The sequence below is a fragment of the Musca domestica genome, unplaced genomic scaffold, assembly GCF_030504385.1.
Source record: "Musca domestica strain aabys unplaced genomic scaffold, Musca_domestica.polishedcontigs.V.1.1 209, whole genome shotgun sequence".
Lineage (NCBI taxonomy): Eukaryota > Metazoa > Arthropoda > Insecta > Diptera > Muscidae > Musca > Musca domestica.
In genome coordinates, this window is record NW_026712257.1 from 317419 (window position 1) to 340777 (window position 23359).

Below are 23359 nucleotides of genomic sequence, written 5' to 3' on the forward strand. Positions count from 1 at the left end.
GGAACCACATAGCAGTAATCGGGGATTTGGTACATTTTTCAAGGACCCACAGAAAAATAATCGTGAATGTTTTTCAAGGACCCCAAGACTAACAAAGGTCGATTTTTCAAGGAGCCACGGAAAAATAATCATGGATTTGTTCTTCATGGACCCCAAGACCAACAAATGTAGATTTTTTAAGGACCCACAAAACAATAATCTTGGAATTTTCAGGCATCCGCTGGCCAGAATTGAAGAAATTTTTAAACAAATATTTTTTCGTGAATTCTTAAGAAAATATTTTTCAATGAAACATAGATTTATGACCAAATTTCAGACCAAATCATCTGCAATGTGACATTACGGATCCTCAATGACCTGTTAAAGTTTTAAAAACTCCTCGGTACCTTCTAGGTTTTAGAGGTTTCGGTCCCAATTTCCAACCAAATTAGCTCTAATTTGAGTGTAACCGATTTAACCATAAGTCAAGTTTTTAAATGGCGGAAAATATCAAAGACGGTCCTAATAGACCATTAGAAACATTCTGCAAAAATATGACATTCTTATAGGTATTTTCTGAAAAGGATATCTTTCAGAGGTGTTTTATGAATAGAAGGCTTCCCAGAGGGCATCTGTAAATAGGTGGCCTTCTCTAGACAGACTATCTTTCAATGGACATATATAGATTGAAGGGCTTTTAAAGGACCACTATTATTAATAAAACTTTAAAAGACTTCACAGAGGGCTTCTGGAAATAGGTGGCCTTGCGGTGGTCTTCTGTAGACAGACTACCTGTCAATGGTCATATATACATTGAAGAGCTTTTAGAGGACCTCTATTGCAAATAGAACATTAATTGATCTACAAATATAAGACCTTTGAGGACCTGCTATAGCTATTAGACCTACCATAGGAGACCTCTCAGTTGTCATTAAAACAATTTCCAAAATTTTCTATAGCTAAAATAGTCAAAGACTTTCGTTCTTCTGTGTAAGAAACTCAGATGACTTCTGTAGCAGAATGCTGTTCAAAATTCTTCGGTAATAGACACCTTTTTAGGAACTTTCTTTATATGGGAGTCTTTTTAATGTTTGAATTTCTGAGGTGTTTTTGATTTATAAATTACTCTCTTTTTTGGGCTCTCTAAAGAGAATATAATCAATCTGTCTATAAGACCTGCCATAGGAGACCTTTCAGTTGTCATTAAATCAATTTCCATAATTTTTCAATAGCTAAAATAGTCAAAGATTTCCGTTCTTCTGCAGATAAAACTGCGAGGACTTCTGTAGGAGAATACCGTTCAAAATTCTTCGGTAATATAAGTCTTTAGGAAGGTTTGAGTTTCTGAAGTGTTTTTGTTTTCTACATAACTCTTTTTTTGGGCTCTCTAAAGAAAATACAATCAATATCCCTTGGCCTGCTATAGCAAAAAGACTTGCTATAGGAGACCTTTCAGTTGTCATTAAAATAATTTTATATAATTTTTCTATAGCCAAAATAGTCAAGCCCTTCCGTTCTTCTGCTTAAGAAACTCAGAGGACTTCTGCGGGATAATATCGTTCAAAAATCTTCTGTAATATAATTGTTTTTAGGGATCTTGTTTATGTAGGAGTCTTTTCAAGGTTTGAGTTTCTAAAGTGTTTATGATTTCTTCATTCCTCTCTTTTTTGGTCTCTCTAAAAAGAATGCAAACAATCTACATCGCCCCCCTGCAAATCCCCCATCCATCACATTATTGCCTGCAATTAATCTTACTTGACTTACTTAATTTTTGTTTTTATAATTTTTTTTTTAAATTCTAGCCATAAACTAAGCCAAAAACATTATAACAACAATTGTTGTTGCTTGTAGTTTGTTTTTTTAACGGTTTTCTTACATTTCATTTCATACTAAGCATTTGCAACACTTGTTGTTACTCAGACACTTCTATGTTCACATGTACATACATACGGACAGACATACAATAAATAAAATATACTTTAGGCATACACGATGTTGGCGTAAAAACGTGTGTATAAAGCTATCCAAAAAGAATTACTTATAACCAACAAGTCAGCTCCAGTCAGTCAGTCAGCCAGTTAGTTAGCAGGCAAAGCCACCCAGCCAGTTACTTGTTTATTTGTTGCATTTTTATTCTTTGCTCTCTCGTTCTTTCTCTTTCTCTCTACGAGAATGTGATCTGCCATGCAATAGCTTGAAGTTGTTGTATAGAATTAATTTTTCCTATATGGCTTAACTAGTTCCACCATGAAGATGTAGAATTTTTTATAGTTGGTGTTGTTGGTTTTTTTTTTTTTGTAAAGTTATAGAGTTTCTTCTTCTTGTTTCATGCTCATTATTTTATTAAATAATTTCCCGATATTATTACGGTAATTATAGATGAATTATATTTCTTGGCGCAGCACAAAAAAAAAACAAATCACAAAAACATGTTCTGAGGAGGACAAATTGTAATGGTTGAATGAAATAACTACAATTTTGCAATAACTGGCAAGTTGTAATTTTCAATGTCAAGAATTTTTTTTTGTTTTAAATATTTCCTATAGCATTGTGAAAGTTGTTGGTGGAGTTTTCTAGGCCAAAAAGTAGTCATTTTACACAGCTGATTATTTTGAGACCCTGAGAAGATTTGTTCGGGTTTTTAATGAAGACATCATACATTTTTTAATTATATATTATTATAATGCAGAGAGTTAAGTTTTTCAAAACGAAACTAGCAACTTTTAAATATTTGCTGAACGCTACCAATTTCATGATTTTATTCCGGCGAAGGAAATAGTTTCCGGGATTTTTCAGATTTTTGCTATAAAGACTTTGGTGAAAAGTAAGCTCTCTAAGTTTCGAGCCATATGCCTTTTCCATAATTCATACATTTTTATACCCTCAGTCATATGGCTAGAGGGAGTATATACCATTTGGAACGGCCAAAACGTGCCACATCGAAATAACGGGTTTAGACCCTAGGTGTCTTTGGACCAAATCCGTTTCAGGACATTTGGAGTCGATTTAGCGAAGTCCATCCGTCTGTCTGTCTGGCTGGTGCGTATGATAACTCTCGAAGGAAGTATCCAATTAGATCCAAACTTGAAACACCGTAATATTATTGTCAAACTTACAACGAGTTCAAAGATGGGCAATATAGGTCCACTCCTTCTGGTACCTCCCCCCCACAAAAGTCAACATTTTTAAAGAAAATAATTTACTGCGTAGAAATAGAAAGGTTCATCCGATTTTGCTCCAACTTTGCAAATCCTAACAGTGCTAGGTCAGGTGCAAAAATGGACATTAACGGTCCACTCCATCAAGTACCTCCCCCACAAAGGGTCGACATATTGAATAATTTTAATTCTTATAAAATGTTATGTAAGTGCCCGATGGCCTTCAAATTACACACACTACAATATTTTTATTAACCCAAGGTCTGGTGTGAAGAGGGCATATATCGGTTCTCCTCTTCTGGTACTTCCTTCTCAAATCTCACCCTGTAAAGTCCAAATCTGGCACGTTGTAATATTTATTTAAGTCTTAGTTCAAATACGAATTGGTCAATATTGGCCAACCTGGCTTCGGAACCTCCCCCATAAAGGGTCAACAGATTGAATAATCATAACTCAAGGCTGGGTGGTACAAATCTGTCGGAAAACCGACTGATACTGTTTTACCTCAATATTTTTTTAGGAGAGAACTTTATCAGATATTAGTAGTAGTAAGCTCAGTATCATAAAATACCTCCTCGTTTTCCAAATTTTTTATATCCGCCTCAACAAAAAACAAGTAAAAAAGCTGTAAATTCGGTCGGGCCAAACTTTGAATGCCCTCCACCATTTGGAACGAATTTTGACAGTTCTCAAAAACAATAAAATCCGTTAAAAATTCTGTTAAAATCTTAAAAATGCTGAATTCAGCTGTTATATTAAGGTCTATACGACGACATGGACCTGCATAGGTAACATTTGTCATAAGCCATTGCAATATTCAAATGCGAAACTTAAAAAAACGGTAACAATTTAGCTAAAATCATCAAAATACCGAATATCGGGAGGTACCGTTTCATGGGGCCTATACGAAGACGTGGACCGACACAGACAATTTTCTGTCTTAGGCTGTAGTATCCATTACGAACTTCAAATACTAAATTTGAAACAATTCCGGTGAATAATGTCGCTAAAATCATCAAAATACCGAATATCGGGAGGTACCGTTATATGGGGGATATACGAAGACGTGGACCTGAACAGACAATCTCTTGTCATAGGCTGTAGTATCCATTACGAACATCAAATACCAAATTTGAAAGAATTCCGGTGAATAATTTCGCTAAAATCAACAAAGTACGAGTATCGGGAGGTACCGTTTCATGGGGCCTATACGAAGACGTGAACCTACACAGACAATTTTCTGTCTTAGGCTTTAGTATCCTTTACGAACTTTAAATACCAAATTTGAAACAATTCCGGTGAGTAATGTCGCTAAAATCATCAAAATACCGAATATCAGGAGCTACCGTTATATGGAGGCTATACCAAAACGTGGACCTACATGGCCCATTTTCAATACCAAAAGTCCTGCAGACATAACATAAATTTGTGTAAAATTTAATCAATCTACTTCAATTCGTTCTGAAGCTAGCTACTATGGTGGAGGGTATAATAATCCAGTGTAAAATTGTAACATAAATGCATGTGAGCCTACCCGATATTAAAATTCCAAAACCGTTTGCATTTGTCTGTGGCACATTTTTTTTCCAAATATTTCTTATAATTGGGCCACATGACTAACACACATACATATGCATGCCACATAAACTACAGAAGTAAAAAACAACTCCATTGTTAATATTCCTCAGAAACACTCCATGGAAAAACTGACTTTTGCAATCACCTTTGTTACAAAAAATACGAACGTTACAGTTTTGTTTCTTATTTTTTTCAAGTTGTGTCACAGGCATGTAACAACATTTAAATAACAACAAACACCTGACAATGCACATCAACGGGGCAGGGGAAAATCAATTATTTCTTCAGTCTGTAAATCAATCGAAATGACGAACAGAAAAAAACCAAAAGCAAAAACAAAATAACAAATTGCCAAAGCCCACCTTTTAATACAACGCCATATAATGGGGTGCATAAAATGCAGGTGATTATCATATATTACAACGACGGCAGGTGGCGCAGATTGGACATAGGGTTTGGGGGGCCAGACAGATTTGTAATATTTCTTGTAACATTTTTATTGCACTTTGTTTCGAAATAAAAAATAAGGTATGGAGAGTGGTATATTAGCAATTGGTCAAGAAAATACCCCATACTTGTTTTACAAAAAATCTCCATCCAAATGCCAAGGGCCAAAGATGCCACATTGCATTGTATCTTTCCTAGCAATTTTATTAAAAAAAAATATATATTTTAGCAAAACAGAAAACTTACCATTTGGACAGGAAAACACATCATCGGCTGCTCGAACACAACAACAGCTTAACAATAACAAACAAACGAAAGCGGACAGCCATTGTAAACTGGCCGCCGTCAAGCTCCCCATGATCGCAGCTCCCGTGAAATTTTGTAACGAAACCTTATTTTATTAGCGTTGTTATTTTGTTTGCAAATCAAACAGTAATTTGTAATAGAACTGTAATTAAAACAAAAGAAGAGAGGAATAAATATTAAATTAATAAAATTCAAAAAATGAAATTTTGTTGTTGCAAAATGGTCAGGCTTAATCCCATTAATGTTGTTTTTATAAAAACAACGTTTGTTTATTTGTGGAGAACGTTTTGATAGCAATATTCAATTAATTTTTGAATAAAAATATTAAAAGTAAAAAAAAAATAAAAAAACAAAAACAACAAAATTCACACACACACATTTTCTCTCAGTCATTTTTTTAAAGATCATAGAAATATTTCAGGAATGTAATTTAATATTTTTTTTTTACATAGCCCGTCCCTCCTATCGTCACAACAAATCTCAGTCATATGCGAAGGCCAAACAAACAGTTAGTTTTGTTTTTTGCCTACGTCGCTAATATTAGTTACTAAAATCACTAACAATCAGCAGTTAGCGGCCGCATCGCGTTAGCCCTATTGTTTTGTCAATATTCACACATAGCTGAGATGTTTTCAGTGATTTTCCAAACGGATTGGATTTCAAACACAAAGAGAAAAATCATTCTAAAGCAATTCATTTGAAATTGTGCGTTTCATGTTTTGAAAATTTTGTTGTAATTGTTTAACCCTATAATTGATAAGGGAGGATTCAGACATATTTCGAATTCCACCATAACGATCTTAAGAGTATAGGAAAAGATTAGAATTAAAAATAAATAAAAAAAAAAACTGCAAGTTCGGCCGATCTTTGAATACCCTCCACCATTTGGAACGATTTTGGCAATTTTCAAAAAAAAATGAAATCCATTAAAAATTCTGTTAAATTCTTAAAAATACCGAATTTAGCATTAGACACTAAATACGACGACGTAGACCTGCATAGACAACTTTTGTCATGAACCATTACAATATCCAAATGCGAAACTCGAAAAAAATTCGTTTAATAATATTGCTAAAATCATTAAAATTGCGAATATAGGGAGGTACCGCTATATAAGGGCTATACGAAAACGTGGACCTGCACAGACAATTTTCTGGCATAGGCTGTAGTACCCATTACGATCTTCAAACACCAAATTTGAAACAATTCCGGTGAATAATGTCGCTAAAATCATCAAAATACCAAATATCGGTGGGTACCGTAATATGGGGGCTATACGAAGACGTGGACCTGCAGAGACAATTTTCTGTCATAGGCTGTAGTACCCATTACGAACTTCAAATACCAAATTTGAAACAATTCCGGAGAATAATATCGCTTAAATCACCAAAATACCGAATGTCGGGAGGTATCATTATATGGGGGCTATACCAAACCGTGCACCTATATCACCCATTTTCAATACCAAAAGTCCTGCAGACATAATACACATTCGAGTAAAATTTTATCAACCTACTTCATTTCGTTCGGAAGCTAGAGTGATTTCCACAGACGGTCAGATATTTTATAAAGATGGTAGAGATCGGACAATTAAGTCTGGTACCTCCCCCACAAAGGGTTAAAATTTTTAATAACCAAAACGATTATAAAATCCGAAATAAGCATTCCACTCCCTTCAAGTTACACATATCACAATATTTTTATTAAACCAAGGTCTGGTTACAAGATGAAATATATCGGTCCACTCCTTATGGCACCTGCCCCTCAAAGGGTCAAAATTTTGAATATTCATGAAACTAATAAAACACGAAATTTACATTTATATCCATTCAGACTTGGCACCTCTCAATATTTCCATCAAGATTTGTTATTAAGATGGTGGAAATCGCACCATTTATTCTGGTACCTCCCCCAGAGGTGAAAATCAAAATGCTCAAAGAAAGCTAAATAAGCATCCTAATCCATCCATCCGTCTATCTTCTCAAATTTCCCACATTTAAAAATTTTACTAACACAAGATCTGTTGCACCTCACCTACAAAGGGTCACAATTTCCAATACTTATATCTGTCGTAACTTTGCGAAACAAGTCGGCGATTCTTCCTTATCTAAATATTTCTCTTAACCAGAAATCCGATATGAATAGGTAATTTATCGGAATTTATGATTTCGCATAAAATTGGATATAAATTTTCGATTTCCTTCAAATTTTCAACATAAAAAAATTTCTATCTTTATTAGATGAAGTATGAAAATGGAATACTTTGGTCCGCTATATCTGTTACCTTACGCATATTTCCGCATTTTCCAAAAATTACACATAGCTCATATAAAGTACAGGAAGTACTCGCTATAGCCCAAGTCTGTTAGGATGTAATATTTATATCAGATCCCTATTGGTCAATATTGGCCAAAGGCTTCGGAAACTCCCCCATAAAGGGTCAACAGTTTGAATAATAATAACTCAAGGCTGAGGGTATACATCTGTCGGCAAAACCGACTGATACTATTTTACTTGTTTTATTTTAAAATAGCAAACATCCGACGATTTTTTCATATTTCAAACATGAAGTCACATTGATCCAAACACCTGTAGAACCAATGCTTCCCTAGTTGAATGTGTACAAAAATAATTTTTATTATTTGAAAGTGGCATACTTCCGCCTGTTTTTTTCTTCAGATTTCTAATATGAAATCATTCTTAAGGAATTATTTTCAAAATTGGCTACAACCAAAATAAGGAGTTGTTCATATTTAAAATTGCAAGATGTGGGTGTTTCGCTAAAAAGATTAGTACTTGATGCGAAATAAACTTAAATTAGAGAAAAAAAATCTTCAGTTATTTCTATAACACTCTCCTCAAAATAACCCTGACTTGGTCTTCCCACACACAGAAAACAAAAACACAAGCCACCAAATTATGAGTGTTTCTAATGCAAAATATTCAAAACTATTTGAATATTTCGTTTTTTTCTTTGTTTCAATCAAAAGCGACGAAAAACATTCTTGAACAACATTTTGCAGTTTGCCAGGTAAATCTCATGATAGACATTCCATTCTGCAGTTTATCAAATGGAGTGTGTGTTGGAAGTTGCGATCTAATGCTTGACACAGAACGTGGGAAATCACAAAAAAAATAGACAAATGACGACGCACCTTAAAGCATTGTTAACCACAAAAACTGTTTTATTAACGCACACACACACACTCACAAATACATACAAAATTATACACCTAGGATTGTTTTTTGTTGATGTCTCAACAGGTAGAGGAGAGTGCCATATCAGATAACAACACCGCACTGTAAGCTTATTTTCTGGAAGCTGCAAGTTGAAGATGTTGTTTGCTTTGTAATCAAATCAAAGCCATACCTGTCCGCATATGGATGAGTGATATGCTGGCGATACATACATGTGTACCTATGTACATATCGACATTCGTACATACATATGTGAATGTGGCTTTGTGTACAATTATTTTCTCTGTCAATAAATAAAAAAGAAAGAAAGACAAAACAAACATACACTTTCGTATGAACTTTCACTTTATCATCAGCGTCGTCGTAGCCGTCGTCACCGTCTTCAAGTAAGCGTACCAGCCAACTCCTCTAAAGCGCGCTCATAGCGCAATCACCAGCTCCACCACACCGCAACTAATCATCGTCGACATCATCGTCTACCACATCCCAACACACACCATTCATTTTGGTATGGGCCATTTCAGTCTGTCCTTAACCCAACCGGTCGTTGGGTGAGTTTTGCCTTTCCTCAGACCCCTCCCCCTCCATCTATCCATCCAGTCATCGATTTGTTGTTAGTTTTCTGATTACATTTGGTTATAGCTCTTTTTTTTTTTGGACAACATATTAAAAGTGCATTATGTTGCTGTGGCTGCCTTCGATGAAAGAAAAAAAAACAAAACTAAGTTTCCCTTGTTTGTCTGTCTGCCACCAGCAAAAGTGGCAGCATAAAAACGGTGCGGCCAGCACCAGCTCCAATGTAAAAAAAAATATGTTTGCCATTTTTGAATTTTTTCGCTAAAAAATGCCAAACATTTTGAAGTTTGTTTTTGTTGATGTTGTTGGCGGTGGTTTGTCCACAAAGCTTATTTTGGTGGTTGTCTTTGTTTTTTTTGTTTTCAACAATAACCAGTATGAAATGGTATAAACGTGTGTGGTTTTTGGTACACACAGCCACAAGTCAGGGAATTGTTAAGTTATTCGAAAATGAAAACTTAATTATTTGGGGAACGATGTTTTATCAGAAAATTGCAGCATTTTTGGCGAGAATGTCAGGGCAGAATGTCCCAATCTCAGTATTATGTGAGAATAAAATATGGGAGGGCGAATAAACATTGTGGTGTACATTTGCAATATATATTCCAAATTTTTTGGTCGCTGGAAATATGACATCTCCTCCATTTCACTGTCAATTATAATTTTCACACAAAATAAAAAAATAACCTCCAAAAACTTGGCTCCAAATTTGCTAGATCATCATATCTAGTATTTATTTGACATTCTAAACATTAAAATTTTTCATTTTTGTAATTTTTACCCAGTGGTGAGTTTCTCAAAAAATTCACCACACTAAAATTTTAGAGAAAATTAGAAAATATTATACTTTTAAGCCGATTAACAAACTAAAAGTTTTTAAAATTCGAAGTAAACACTTTGTTTAGTGTGTGGTGAAAATGTATTTTAATGCGTACAATGTCTTAATGACATTTTTGGACTATGAATATAGTTTAAATACACATTCTATTAATTTGCATAAATATTTTGCGTTTTTTCTATAAAATAACCACATTTAAAAAAAAAACTCAAAATTCACCACACCAGATTTTCTGTTAATATGTTGTAAAAAATATATCATATCGACATATATATTCTTTTTAATAAATATATAACATTCCAAACATTCAAATTTTTGATTTTTGTAATTTTTTGGTGAATTTCTCAAAAAGTTCACCACACCAAAATTTTTTGATAAAATTAGAAAATATTATATTTTTAAAACAATTGACAAGCAAAAAGTTCAGAAATTAAAAGTAAACACTATATTTAGGGTGTGGTGAAAATGTATTTTAATGTATAACAATTTTCAATTGACTTTTTTGGAATATGAAGATAGTTTAAATTAACATTCCATTATTTTAAGATAACTTACATTAAATTTTTTTTTTTTTTGTATAAAAACTAATTTAGAAAAAAACTTAAAATTCACCACACCAACATTTCTGTAAATATGTTTTCAAAATATATCATATATATTCTTTTTTAATAAATATATAACATTCAAAACATTCAAATCTTTGATTGCTGCAATTTTCAACCCGTGGTGAGTTTATAAAAAATTTCACCACACCAAAATTTTAGTGAACATTTGGATATATTTTACTTTTAAATCAAGTAACAAACAAAAAGTTCACAAATTCCGTCTACACACTATGTACAGGGTGTGGTGAAAATGAATTTTAATGCGTGACACTTTTTAAATGGCTTTTTTTGAATATGAAGATGGTTTAAATGAACATTCTACTATTTTGAGAAAACTTACATTAATATTTTTTTTTTTTTTATAAAAATAGCCACGTTAAAAAAACTTAAAATTCACCACATCAAACTTTCTGTAAATATGTTTTCAAAATATATCATATCGAAATTAAATATATTTATCATTCTAAACATTAAAATCTTTGATTGCTGCAATTTTCAACCTGTGGTGAGTTTCAAAAAAATTCACCTCACCAAAATTTTAGTGAAAATTTGGGTATATTTTACTTTTAAATCAATTAAACGATAACAAACTACAAATTCAGCATTTTTTTGTAATGACTTGAAATTATGTTTTACGAAAAAATAAGAGGTAGTTACATTTTTAAATGCACAACACGGATCATTACGAGTGTGGTGAAATATTTAAAATTTCGAAAATTGTTAATAAAAAAAATTCTAAATATATGAAGATACTAAATGCTTCAACCTAGAGTGAGCTGCTTCAGCAAGCTTTAATATCACTTCTAGTTTCTATAAAAGGATTTTGTCTAATTTTGGAATCTTTCCAATTGACGATTTCATATTTTGTTCATGAGTATAATTCAAACTTCAGCCATATCTGTCAAAGAGAAAGAAAAACTTCTTACAAAAAACCAAAAAACCCCAATTTTGTAACAAATTATATGGAAAAGCTCAAATCTGTAACAAGGTATATAAAATATAAATTCTAAAAATTTTCACCTCACGGTGAGTTTAATTAAAAATTCACCATACTTCAATATGCCTTTGTCTTATTTGTGTTCCACTGCAAGTGATAATTTCATATTTTTTCCCAATTATAATTCAAAGTTCGGCCACTATTGCCGAATGTCTTTACATTTTCGATTGTTTTTGGAGCTGCTGGGAAACAGGTTTTAAACATAGTTTCATTTTAAGTGCATGATTTTTTTCTCTTTCGCGATACATACACACACAATTGAGTGTATGTATAAAAATTCACTTTTCAACTTTTTTATTAAAAGGAAATTGCACATTTATCTAAACACTTATGAGCCATATTAATTTGGTGGTGAGAAACAAATAAAACTGATTCATCTATGAAGGCCAAATATGAAACAATTTCAAATTAAAATAACAGAAAAAAATATGATTTGGGTTAATTAAATGTAAAGATTGTGGCTGCAGTCTATGGAAAGAGAGCAGAGGTGAAGAGATAGCAATTGTAAATATTTAAAGTTTCATGGATTTGAAAGAATTTTAATGAAAACCATTTGTGACCGCAATTGAAAGCTTTTATTAAAGCTTGATTCGATAGAATTCCAAATGTTTTCAAAACACATGCTTGCTTTTCTAGATCTCAGCGGAGTTTGGCCATGCTCTCTATTGAGAAAACAAAAGACTTAAGACACATACTTGATTTGGTGTACCACACTATGACAAAGTTGATGGATACATTATGGCTGGCTGTTGATTTCAACTTTATAAATTTCCAAAGAATGACTAAACATCACGTTTAACTGGTTTGGCTTGGTTGTTATTTTTTACTTTTTTTCAACTTTTTTTCTAAATAAAATCATTAATAAACCAAGACTTTTTTAAGGTTTGGCAAAGCCACTCATTTACTCCACCAACAGCATCATCGAAAAGAATTGACATTTTGCTTAGCTCATTGTAAACTTAGTTCGATTATTATCATTTTTTTTATTGTTGTTTAAAATGAACTCAACGCAAGCTCTAAACTAAATAAATATAAACAAGTTTTAATAAGAAAACAAAATAAAGAAGAAGAAAAAAATGTGGAATAGAAAAAAATCTTGGATTCAGAGCAAAATTTGTTGTTTTCCTTTCTCTTCTCCCCCCAATTTGCTATTCCATTTATTATATTTTCTATGTATTTCCGTTCCAAATGTACTTGACATTTAATTTCGCAAATTTCAGCTGCAAGATATTACGAAAATAGCAAGCATTCAACACATATGTTTGGCAATTTTATATAAAAGCCTCAAAGCAAACCCAAATAACAGCGGAAGGAAACCTCAAAGCAAAGACAACACACGATTGCCAGTAGTTTGGCAACATTTTGTGGCCTGGGGTCAGAGTTAATTAACCCCTTGATGTCATATGGACCATTTTCAACACAAAATAAAATTTTAAGAGAAGCCAAATTTTTTATAGATAAACGTAAGCAGTTCTAGCTGCAACTAATTAAATTATTTGAAAAAATAAAAACTCATAATTGCTTTAATCAGACTTCCATGGAAATTGAAAATTTCATTGTTGAAATTATTTTTAATAAGATTAATTATTAACCGAAAAAAATGAAAGTGAATTGGATCTGTAAGAGAAAGCAATGAAAAAGTAATTGTTAGCATTGAAAAATTGTTTCTATTAAAAATTGTTAGAATTAATTTCTATGGAACAAATTGGTTAATATTTGGGTGAAAATGACACGTGAAATCGTTTTTTTTTTCCAAAATTTGAAAACGTCAGAGGTTATATTTATCAAAATTTTGTCAAGGACTTGCTGGAATTTGAGCGGGAGTACTCATGAGAATAGATGAATCAAAACGAGCAACTCTATTTTTTTGGTTTCGTTTGAATAAGGGCGAGCATGCTTTGCTCATTCAGAGTCCTAGTTTTGTCATATTTCTATGTATATGTATTTTTTCAAACTTATTTTTATACCTTTAGCCTTATGGCTAGAGAGGTATATGTCATTTAATAGATCAAAAAGTATCCCATCGAAATAACAGTTTTTGACCCTAGGTGTCTTTGGACAAATCTATTTTTAGATATTTAAGGACATTTGGAGTCGATCTAGCGATGTCCATCCATCCGTCTGTCTACCTGGCTAGCTGGTGCGCACGATAACTCTCGAAGGGAGTATCCGATTTGGAACATCGTAATATTATTGTCAAACTTAGATCGAGTTCGGAGATGGGCCATATCGGTCCACTCCTTCTGGTACCTCCCCCACAAAATGTCAATATTTTCAAAGAAAATAATTTACTGCAGAGAAAAAATAATTGGATTTTGCTCCAACTTTACAAATCCTAATATTTGCATTAGTTCAAAGTCAGGTGCGAAAATGGACAATATTTTCCACTCTATCAAACACTTCTCCCACAGAGACCAAAATTTTGAATAATTTTAACTCATATAAAATGTTGCGAGGGTCCAATTATCTGTTAATTACACACATCACAATATTTTAATAAACCCAAGGTCTAGGTTGAAGATGGAATATATCAGCCCACTCCTTCTGGTACCTCCCCCCACAAAGTTTCCAAATTTAGAATTTCTATCACAACAAAGTATAGATAGGACCATTCCTTCTGGTCATTAGCTCTCACTTTCGTCTGTAAGCTTTTTTAAATACCATAATCAAAACAAATCTTTTTGTTTACCACTGTCTTATGTCTAATTTTTTTTTCATTTTCAATTCTATTAAATAATTTTTCAGTGCTGAATAAAATAAAAAATTCACCTCTCGGTGACTTCTTTAAAATGACACAAAGTGGAAAAAGTTTCCATAAAACCTAATGTAAAATTTTTAAATTTCGATTCCCGGCAATTTCACCTCGTGGTGAACCACCACCACACTTTTTTTTTTTTTTTTTTTTGAAAATGACAAAAAAAATATTCACCATCAATATTTGACCAAAAAAGCTGCCTTGTAGACCTTTCGATCCATTTTTGATGCTGTAAGTCTTTCTTTTCGACACAAAATGCTTTCCAAGTAATTTTCATTAGTTCTCACATAATAAAAATAAAACTTTTTGTTTACGACTGCCCTATGTCTAAAAACTCGAAATTTTCAATTACATTTAAAAATTTCAGTAATTAATAAAATAAAAAAACACTTCTCTGTAACTTCTTTAGAATGACACAAAATTGAAAATTTTCCCATAAAATCTTATTTAAAACATTGAACATTTGATTTCCGGTAATTTCACCTCGTGGTGAGTTTCTCGAGAAATTCACCACACTTTATTTATTTTTTTTTATACCCTCCACCATACTATGGAGGGTATATTAACTTTGTCATTCCGTTTGTAACTCCTCGAAATACTCATGTCAGACCCAACAAAGTATATATATTCTTGATCAGCGTAAAATTCTAAGTCGATTTAGCGATGTCCGTCTGTCTGTCTGTCCGTCTGTCTGTCTGTCTGTCTGTCTGTCTGTCTGTCTGTCTGTTGTAATCACGCTATCTTTCGAATAAATTGAGATAGATGGCTAAAATTTTGCACACATGTTTATTTTTCCAGTAGGCAGGTTAAGTTCGTAAATGGGCCATGTAGGTCCACGTTTTCATATAGCTCCCATATAACGGTACCTCCGGATTTTCGGTATTTTGATGATTTTAGCGACGTTATTCACCGGAATTGTTTCAAATTTGGTATTTGAAGTTCCAAATGGATACTACACCCTAAGATAGAAAATTGTCTGTGCAAGTCTATGTCTTCGTATAGCCCCCATATAACGGTACCTCCCGATATTCGGTATTTTGATGATTTTAGCGACATTATTTATGGGAATTGTTTCAAATCTGGTATTTGAAGTTCCAAATGGATACTACACCCTAAGACAGAAAATTGTCTTTGCAGGTCCACGTCTTCGTATAGCCCCAATATAACGGTACCTCCCTATATTCGGTATTTTGACGATTTTAGCGACATTATTCACTGGAATTGTTTCAAATTTGGTATTTTAAGTTCCAAATGGATTCTACACCCTAAGACTGAAAATTGTCTGTGCAGGTCCACGTCTTCGTATAGCCCCCATATAACGGCACCTCGCTATGTTCGGTATTTTGATGATTTTAGCGACATTATTAACCGGAATTGTTTAAAATTTGATATTTGAAGTTCGTTATGGGAACTACAGTCTGTGACAGAAAATTGTCGGTGCGGGTCCAGTTTCGAATTTGAATATGGTAATGGCTTATGACAAACAATGCATATGTATGTCCACGTCGTATAGACCCCAACATAACGGCTATATTCGGTATTTTTAAAATTTTAACAGAATTTTTTAAGGATTTTATTTTTTGAAAATTTCCAAATTCGTTGTAAATGGTGGAGGGTATTGAAAGTTCGGCCCGGCCGAACTTACTGCTTTTTAACTTGTTTTTTTTGAAAATGGCATAAACAAATATTCACAAGCAATATTTGACCAAAAAAATCTACTTTGCAAACCTTTCGACCCGTTTTTGATGCTGTAAGTCTTTCTTTTTGACACAAAATGTTTTTCCAGCTAATTTTCATTCGCTCTCACCTTCGTCCGTAAGCTTATTTAAGTGCTGCTAAAAAAATAACCATTTATTTTTACTAAAAGGGAATTTAGTTCCTATGACTAACCAGTCGGAATTTCCGATTCCATTAAAAAAAAATCAATAAAAATTTGTCCATAAAAATCAATATAAAATGTTTATATTTCGATTTCTGGCAATTTCACCTAGTGGTGAGAAATTCACCACATTATGATATATTCTCAAAATGACATAAAAAAATTTTCAAATCAATATTCGACCAATGAAGCTGCCTTGCAAACCCTTCGACCCATTTTTGATGCTGTAACTCTTTTTTTTTTAACTAAAAATATTTTTAACTGTAATTTTTTTACTAAAAATTTGTTTAAACTAATTTTCATTAGCTCTCACTTTTGTCGCCAATCTTTTTAATATACCGCAATAAAAAGAGCAGCCCTTTTTGTTTTCTACAAGGAAATTTAGTACCCCGTGCCCCTTTGCCTAAAAATGTGTGTTAGGGCAATAATTTACCTTCAACTTGTGTTCAAAGCCACAAAACTGCTTAAACATTAGTTTATGAGCTAAGCCATTGTAAATTTGTGTATTTCTGACATTTTTTTATTAAAGTTTATTATGATTATGTACACATCCGGCATAAAGTGAGAAAAAATGTCGTCACAATGTGAGAAAACATTCCTACAAATTGAAAATAAATTCTTTAAAACAATTTGTTAGCCGATGAAAAGTGAAACTGATGCAGTGAATTTCAGGAAATTTTTAGCATAATCGAGTGATTAGATTGTGTAAAGCTGGGTTTTCAATAATAAGGGGAACATTTTGAAAAATAATTAAGAATTTTAAATTATCTTTTATGTGACCTATTATTGCTGAAATAACTTTCAAAACCTATTTCCTATTTCTAAAAAACTATTTTTCAATTATAGGTATTTAAATTCACCATATCTCCATTTTACAAAAACGTTTAACATATGTATATTCTCTTCCAAAACTTTTGTAAACATTTGTAAAAAAATTAATATTCACATTTCATTAAACATTCCCATTTAGCCCATAATTGCAACTTCACCACTAAATAAAACCTTTTAATATAACTAGACACTAAAATCTAAAACCATTTGTAATGCTCTTAATTTTTACTTGCAGGGATTTTCAGGCCGTGGTGAGTTTCTTCAAAAATTCACCACACCGCGAATTTTTGGCGGAAATTAAAATTTAAGAAATTTTCAACATTTTCTATACATAGAAATTATGTTTGCCTTACGGAAACTTAATTTTGTGCGATGCAAATGTCACATTATAAAATAACCCACACATTTTGGTTAAACATGCAAACCACAATACCAGAAACATTAATTCTTATTGACAAAAAAAATAAAATAATCTATTCGCCATAACAATTAACTTGAATGAAGACGGAGAAGACATGCAGTGCATTAAAAAAACCAACATTCTTTTGTTAATGTTTTTTAAATTCTCAGCTTGATGCTCCCTCCCTTGCCAAGTAATTTATTGTTTGAAATGTGAAAAGATCTCATCTTGAAAATATTTCTAATAATTATTTAGAAAATGAGTCATAGTTATTCACAATTCCCAACAATAGCTGGGCAATGAGAAATAGTTTTTAAAATACTTTGCCAAACCCCAAATCAAATAATTTTTTTTTTCTCCCCAATGATGACAATGGCAGCTGATTTCACTTCAATTGGGGGAAACAAAAGAAAGAAATGAAAACGAAAACAGTTTTTTTCTTTCTTAATTGTAAAGTCTATCTCAATTAAAGAAAAAAAGTAAAGGGGGCCGAAGTTATTACTTTAACCCAACTACCTTTGATGATCAATGGCATGGACAGACGTTGGGTGCTAAACATTTGGTCATTTACCACCATTATCTCCAGCACTTGCCCAGTTGCTTCCGTTGTTACTACAAATTGCTTTGGGGGCATTTATTACAATGGATGATAGGGTAGGAGGGGAGGGGGTACTCTAAAAGATTTATTAGCCAACAATGTTTTGTTGTTATTTTTTTTATTATTACTTTTGTTAAAGTCAACATTTTTCCCATCAAAAAATTTCTAAATAAATAACTTACGCACGGCCAGCCTGCCACCCAAGTTAATGACAATTTGTTGTTGTTTTTACCAATACAAGTTAATTTAAAAATAATGCCGTTTTTTCTTCTCTTGGCTACTTTGTAACTTTCTCCATACATTGAGGAGTATTTTATAATCCAAGGCCCTCATGGCCCTGATGCTGGTGATCACTTAATTATTAATTATTGATTTTTGCTTAAAAACAGTAAAAAGGAAGCCGCCACCCATTGTTGCCTTAGGGGACTCTGTTTTGCAATAACTTAACTTGGCATGTTGTGGCTGATTACACATAAACTGGTTATCCTTAGGTTGTAATGAGAAAAGCATTGTTTAGTTGCCAATTATTCCCATATGCCATGTTACCCTACAAGATAAGCCTTTCAAGTGTTCCAGTTTTTCTTTCTTGTTGTTTGCCTCTCTATATTTTTTCTTTCTTTCCTTGCTTTTCTTGTCTTGTCGTCATAGTTGTTGAAATTGTGCTAAAGAATTCCCGGTTAAAAAACATTTTAATTAAAAACAAAGACATTAATGAGAATACACAGGGGCACAGTGTTTGGGCAATAAATTGGGGAGATGTTATTTTTAATATCTCAAAATAAAATAAATGTTTAATGGGTAAGAAATGAGGGAGGGTCAAACCCTGAGTCTTACCCTGAGTCTTAACTTTCCATATCTTTAGCTCGTTCCTTCCTCCCTAACTTCCTCGCTCTCGCTCTCTCGAATATTTCCAATGAAGTAAACAATACTTTCTTGATAAACGTAGAAAATCTTTTCTTATCTTCGCTATATTTACATTTTAGGAGAATTTCAACCCACCACTTTTTGAGTTAAAAAAAGTGATTTTGAAGATTAAATTAATATTCATCAAAAATTAATTTATCAAAAAAAAAAAAAAAAAATAATAAAAAATGAATATTTTGTGTTTTCTTTATGATTTTCTATTTAAATGTCCAATAAAAATGTCTAGCCCTCATTTTTATAAGAATAATTGACCATTTTGCGATAAGCATAATATTCACCACACTGTAATTTCTTAAAAAAAAATAGAAAAGAAATACAATTTTCTGACCACAAAATTATACAAACCAAATAATTCTTCGATTTCTAGAAAATTCAACACGTGGTGAGTTTCTCCAAAAAATTCAACATACTAGGTTTTTTTCCGAAAAATAAATTACTTTCAAGTGGATCTCTCTCTCTCTCTCTATTATCATGGAAAACGTCTAATGGCATGAAGTGTGGTCTTGTAAGTTGTGGTAAAGCTTTATTTTGTTTTGCGCCAAAACCGAAATTCGTGGTGAGAATTTTCTTCAGCATTGAATCAAATTATTGAAATTCAATAATAACTTTTAAATTTATATATATTAAATCAATAAAAATCCAACACTTTAGAAAAATTTAAAAAATCCAACGATTTGCCTCAATTTGTGAATTCACCACTATGTACCATTAAAAGTATAATATGGTAAGCAAAAATAATACAGAATGTACGAAAATACATCAAATAATCGATTTTTAAGTGATTATGGCTCGTGGTGAATATCTAAAAAATTCACCACACCTTGATTTTTCTGGAATTTGGTTGAAGTAAATAAACGATATAATTATAAAATATTTTTTTTAATTACGAAATTGAACATATTTTTGACCAAATACGGTTCGTAAAGAAATTCAAAATTGTAGAAATTTAGAAAAAATTGCCAAATTTTGAGGAAATTGTGCTTTTTTTACATTTGAAACAAAAATCTCTTAAAAACGCATTTTAATCATTTTAAAAATGTGTGTATATTTTTATTTGTTATTGGCTACAATTTTAATATTGAATTTATAATTTCATTAATATTTATTCAAAATCTTATTTTTTCAAAAAATATTTTAAAACAAAAAATACCTCGATTAAAAAACAACATTGTGTATTGAAAAACTGTACCCTTAAGTCCGGCATTTACTAGTTTTTTATAAGCAGTTTATCATTTAAAATTCAATTCAATGTACGGATTTCACCACCCAGTAGTTCGAACGATCGGTCATATTCGAGTAAAACCTATATAGAATTTGTGGTAATCCATCAAATATTTGATCCCATCAAATTTCAGCTCGTGGTGAGTTTCTCAAAAATTCACCACACCTCGATTTTTCTTGAAAATTGCTTTAAATCGAATATATAGTCTACAATGAAAATTTTTTCCCAAAACATTTTATGTCTCTTTTGGGCCACAAACATTTACATACTTTGTTTTTAACCAAGAATATAGGTATTAACATTAATGTTTTTTTTTTTTTTTCAACAATAAAAAAATCATAAAAAAGCATCCATAAAAATTTTGACCTTTCTGTCCCGTTTTAGCATATTTACTTATAAGTGTTTATAAGCTTCAAAAAAGCTATAAAAATAATTTGAATTCCACTTTTATATTTTTATACTTCAATTTACGAATTTCGCCACCTAGTAGGTGGATCGATTAGTCAAATGTGAATAAAATCTATGTAGAATTTATGGAAATATGACAAATATTTGATTCCATAAAATTTTAAGTCGTGGTGAGTTTCTAAAAAATTCACCACACCTCGATTTTCCGTGAAAATTGCTTAAAATCGAATGAATAGCCTACCATGACTATGAAAAATTATTTCCCAAAATATTTTGTCACACTTTCGACCACATATATTGGTATACTGCGTTTTTAACCAAGAATGCAGGTATTTCCTTTAATGTTTTTATTTTTAATTTCCTTTGAAACTATTTGAATGTTATTTTCTTTCAATATTACTTTGAATATGGACAAATTATAAACTTTAATTGAAAATTATTAACATAAATGTTTTTCAATTTATATCCTTATTATTACCATCATAAATTTATGTCAATTAAATGGCTGGAGAAATTTACAACGGTTATTAATAATGGCCCAGAACACTGTATTGTTCGCTCGTGTGTACATCGAAGCTGGTTTGCGTGAATTAAAATAGAGTAGGTTAATTTAGCACACAATTACCCACACACATTTAAACAGAAATGGAGAAAAAAGACTTTTACAATTGTATTGGCAACCAGGAGTACGAGTACCTACAAAAAATATGTAAACATACCCATAATTCATACAAGAATAAATGCCAAATGTTGCCATCCACCAGCCATTGATATGTAAAAAAGCAACTTTCAGTTTAGCTTCGATATGAGAAATTCCAGAAATTCTTCAATATTTATTCTTTTAATTTGTTGTATGGTCGTTTTTTATTGTATAATACAAGTTCTTCAATATTCATGTTGCATACTTTTAACAAAATCGAAAAAAAAACCTAAAAAAACGCTTAAGACCAGCTTTGCTTGCCACTCCCAGGTAGTGAGATTTGAATATATTCTCAGCAGAAAAAAAGAAAACGGAATTGAATGATGTCAAATTGTTTGGCTTGAATATGTTTTTGGTGGGTTTTGAGTTCGTAGCTTAGACAAGAGAATAAATAACACAAAAAATCAAGAAATTATGCTAATTAATAGAAATAACATCACAAAATTATATCTATCTATTTCTATTCCCTTGAATAAACAACGAAAAAACGAAAGACTTAGGCAACAAACTTGTTTTGTGGTTAGACGAATTTTTTGGAAGTTTTGATAGTTTTTTTTTTTCAACTTCAGGTGTTATACCACCACTACCTTTGGAATTCTTTATAATTCGTTACAAAGATCCAAGCGGGAAAGATGACATGGTATTGGTGTTGCAGTCTCTATTATGGCCCGTACAAAGCTCAGAAAATACCTGCATACAACGTTCAACATAAATATGTCGGTCGGTTGGTTGGTTACTTCTAATCGAGCCTGATACTACAACTGCATGCATGCGGTTGGTATTGCATGTTTTGTTCAACATGTTTCTTTCTACTACTTCTACTTCGTCTTCTTAGTTAGTTGTGTTTTTACCTTCTTGTTTTGTGGTCGTTGTTGTTATTGTTTTTTATATTGTAGACTTTTTCACAACAATAAAGTAAAGGAAAAAACTATATTTACCACAATATGCACAATAGTACCACCACCAGCAGCAACAACAACAACACCAACAATAGATGAACAATTCTGTTTCTTCTACTTCTTCTGTTGCTGGCGGTGTTGGAAACACTTGTTGAATTTACAGTATTTTTCACTCTGGGGTTTTGTATTTGTTTTCCACACACACACATAAATACATGCATATCTATCTCTGCTCTTTCTCTCTCTCTACAATGGTATGACAAGTGTTGTGTGTTGATTTAACGGTTTGAAACATACAACCGAAATCTTACGTTCGCTTCCAAGAACCTGATTAGGCTAAGTAAATAAATGGTCATGGTGTAGGCTGGCTGACTGGCGGCTAATTGAAATTGTGGGTAAAATGTGAATGTTTTTGTTGTTTTTTTTTTTTTTTTCGGGAGATAAAAATATTTAATTTAGTGTTTTATGATATGCGAAATTCTTAAGGTGATTTTAGGGTACCTTAGAGAATTTGTTTTCCCGGGAAAAGAATTTGATATATAGCTCATCATTTCAAGGAAATCTGGTCTGAATAGTAAAAAATAGTGGTTTGATTGATATCTATTAGGGGTTAAATATTACTCTACAATTACGAAATTTTCAAATAGGAGTTTATTTTGGTATTAATGTTTATATTCCCAGCAAAAATTGGGAATCCATGTGAGCCAAATTACTCATTTCAAAGTAATGAAAGCAGACTATCTTTGCATTGAAAATTTGCAATGCAAAAAATTTATTTCACTTATTACCAAATAATGAGTAACAGAGGCAAAGTGAATGTGTATCGAAAAGCGAGGTTCGAGTTCGAAAACAAAGTTCTAATTATTTTCCACCATTTCATAATAACAATTTCCATAATACCCATCTTGACCAATTTGTACCTTTTAATATTCTACAAATAGAATTTTCAAAAATATTGATTGAATTTATCCCACCATAGAAAATATAAGCCTCATACGAGGCTTTCCGAGATTTCCAAAAATATTGTCTCAATTATTCCCAATACAAGCCTCATGCGCAAT

At 32.0% G+C, this 23359-nt stretch overlaps 1 protein-coding gene across 5 annotated transcripts in view; it reads right to left on the reverse strand.

The window, feature by feature from the left end:
• LOC101888489 (uncharacterized) overlaps window positions 1-23359 on the reverse strand; it is a 67718-nt gene that overhangs the window by 38615 nt on the left and 5744 nt on the right. For all 5 annotated transcript variants that reach the window (XM_059122635.1, XM_059122636.1, XM_005186710.4 and 2 more), the window contains exon 2: window positions 5409-5610. In XM_059122635.1, coding sequence (XP_058978618.1) covers window positions 5409-5520 — 112 coding nt within the window. In that variant the 5' untranslated portion in view covers window positions 5521-5610. The remainder of the gene's footprint in view (window positions 1-5408; window positions 5611-23359) is intronic.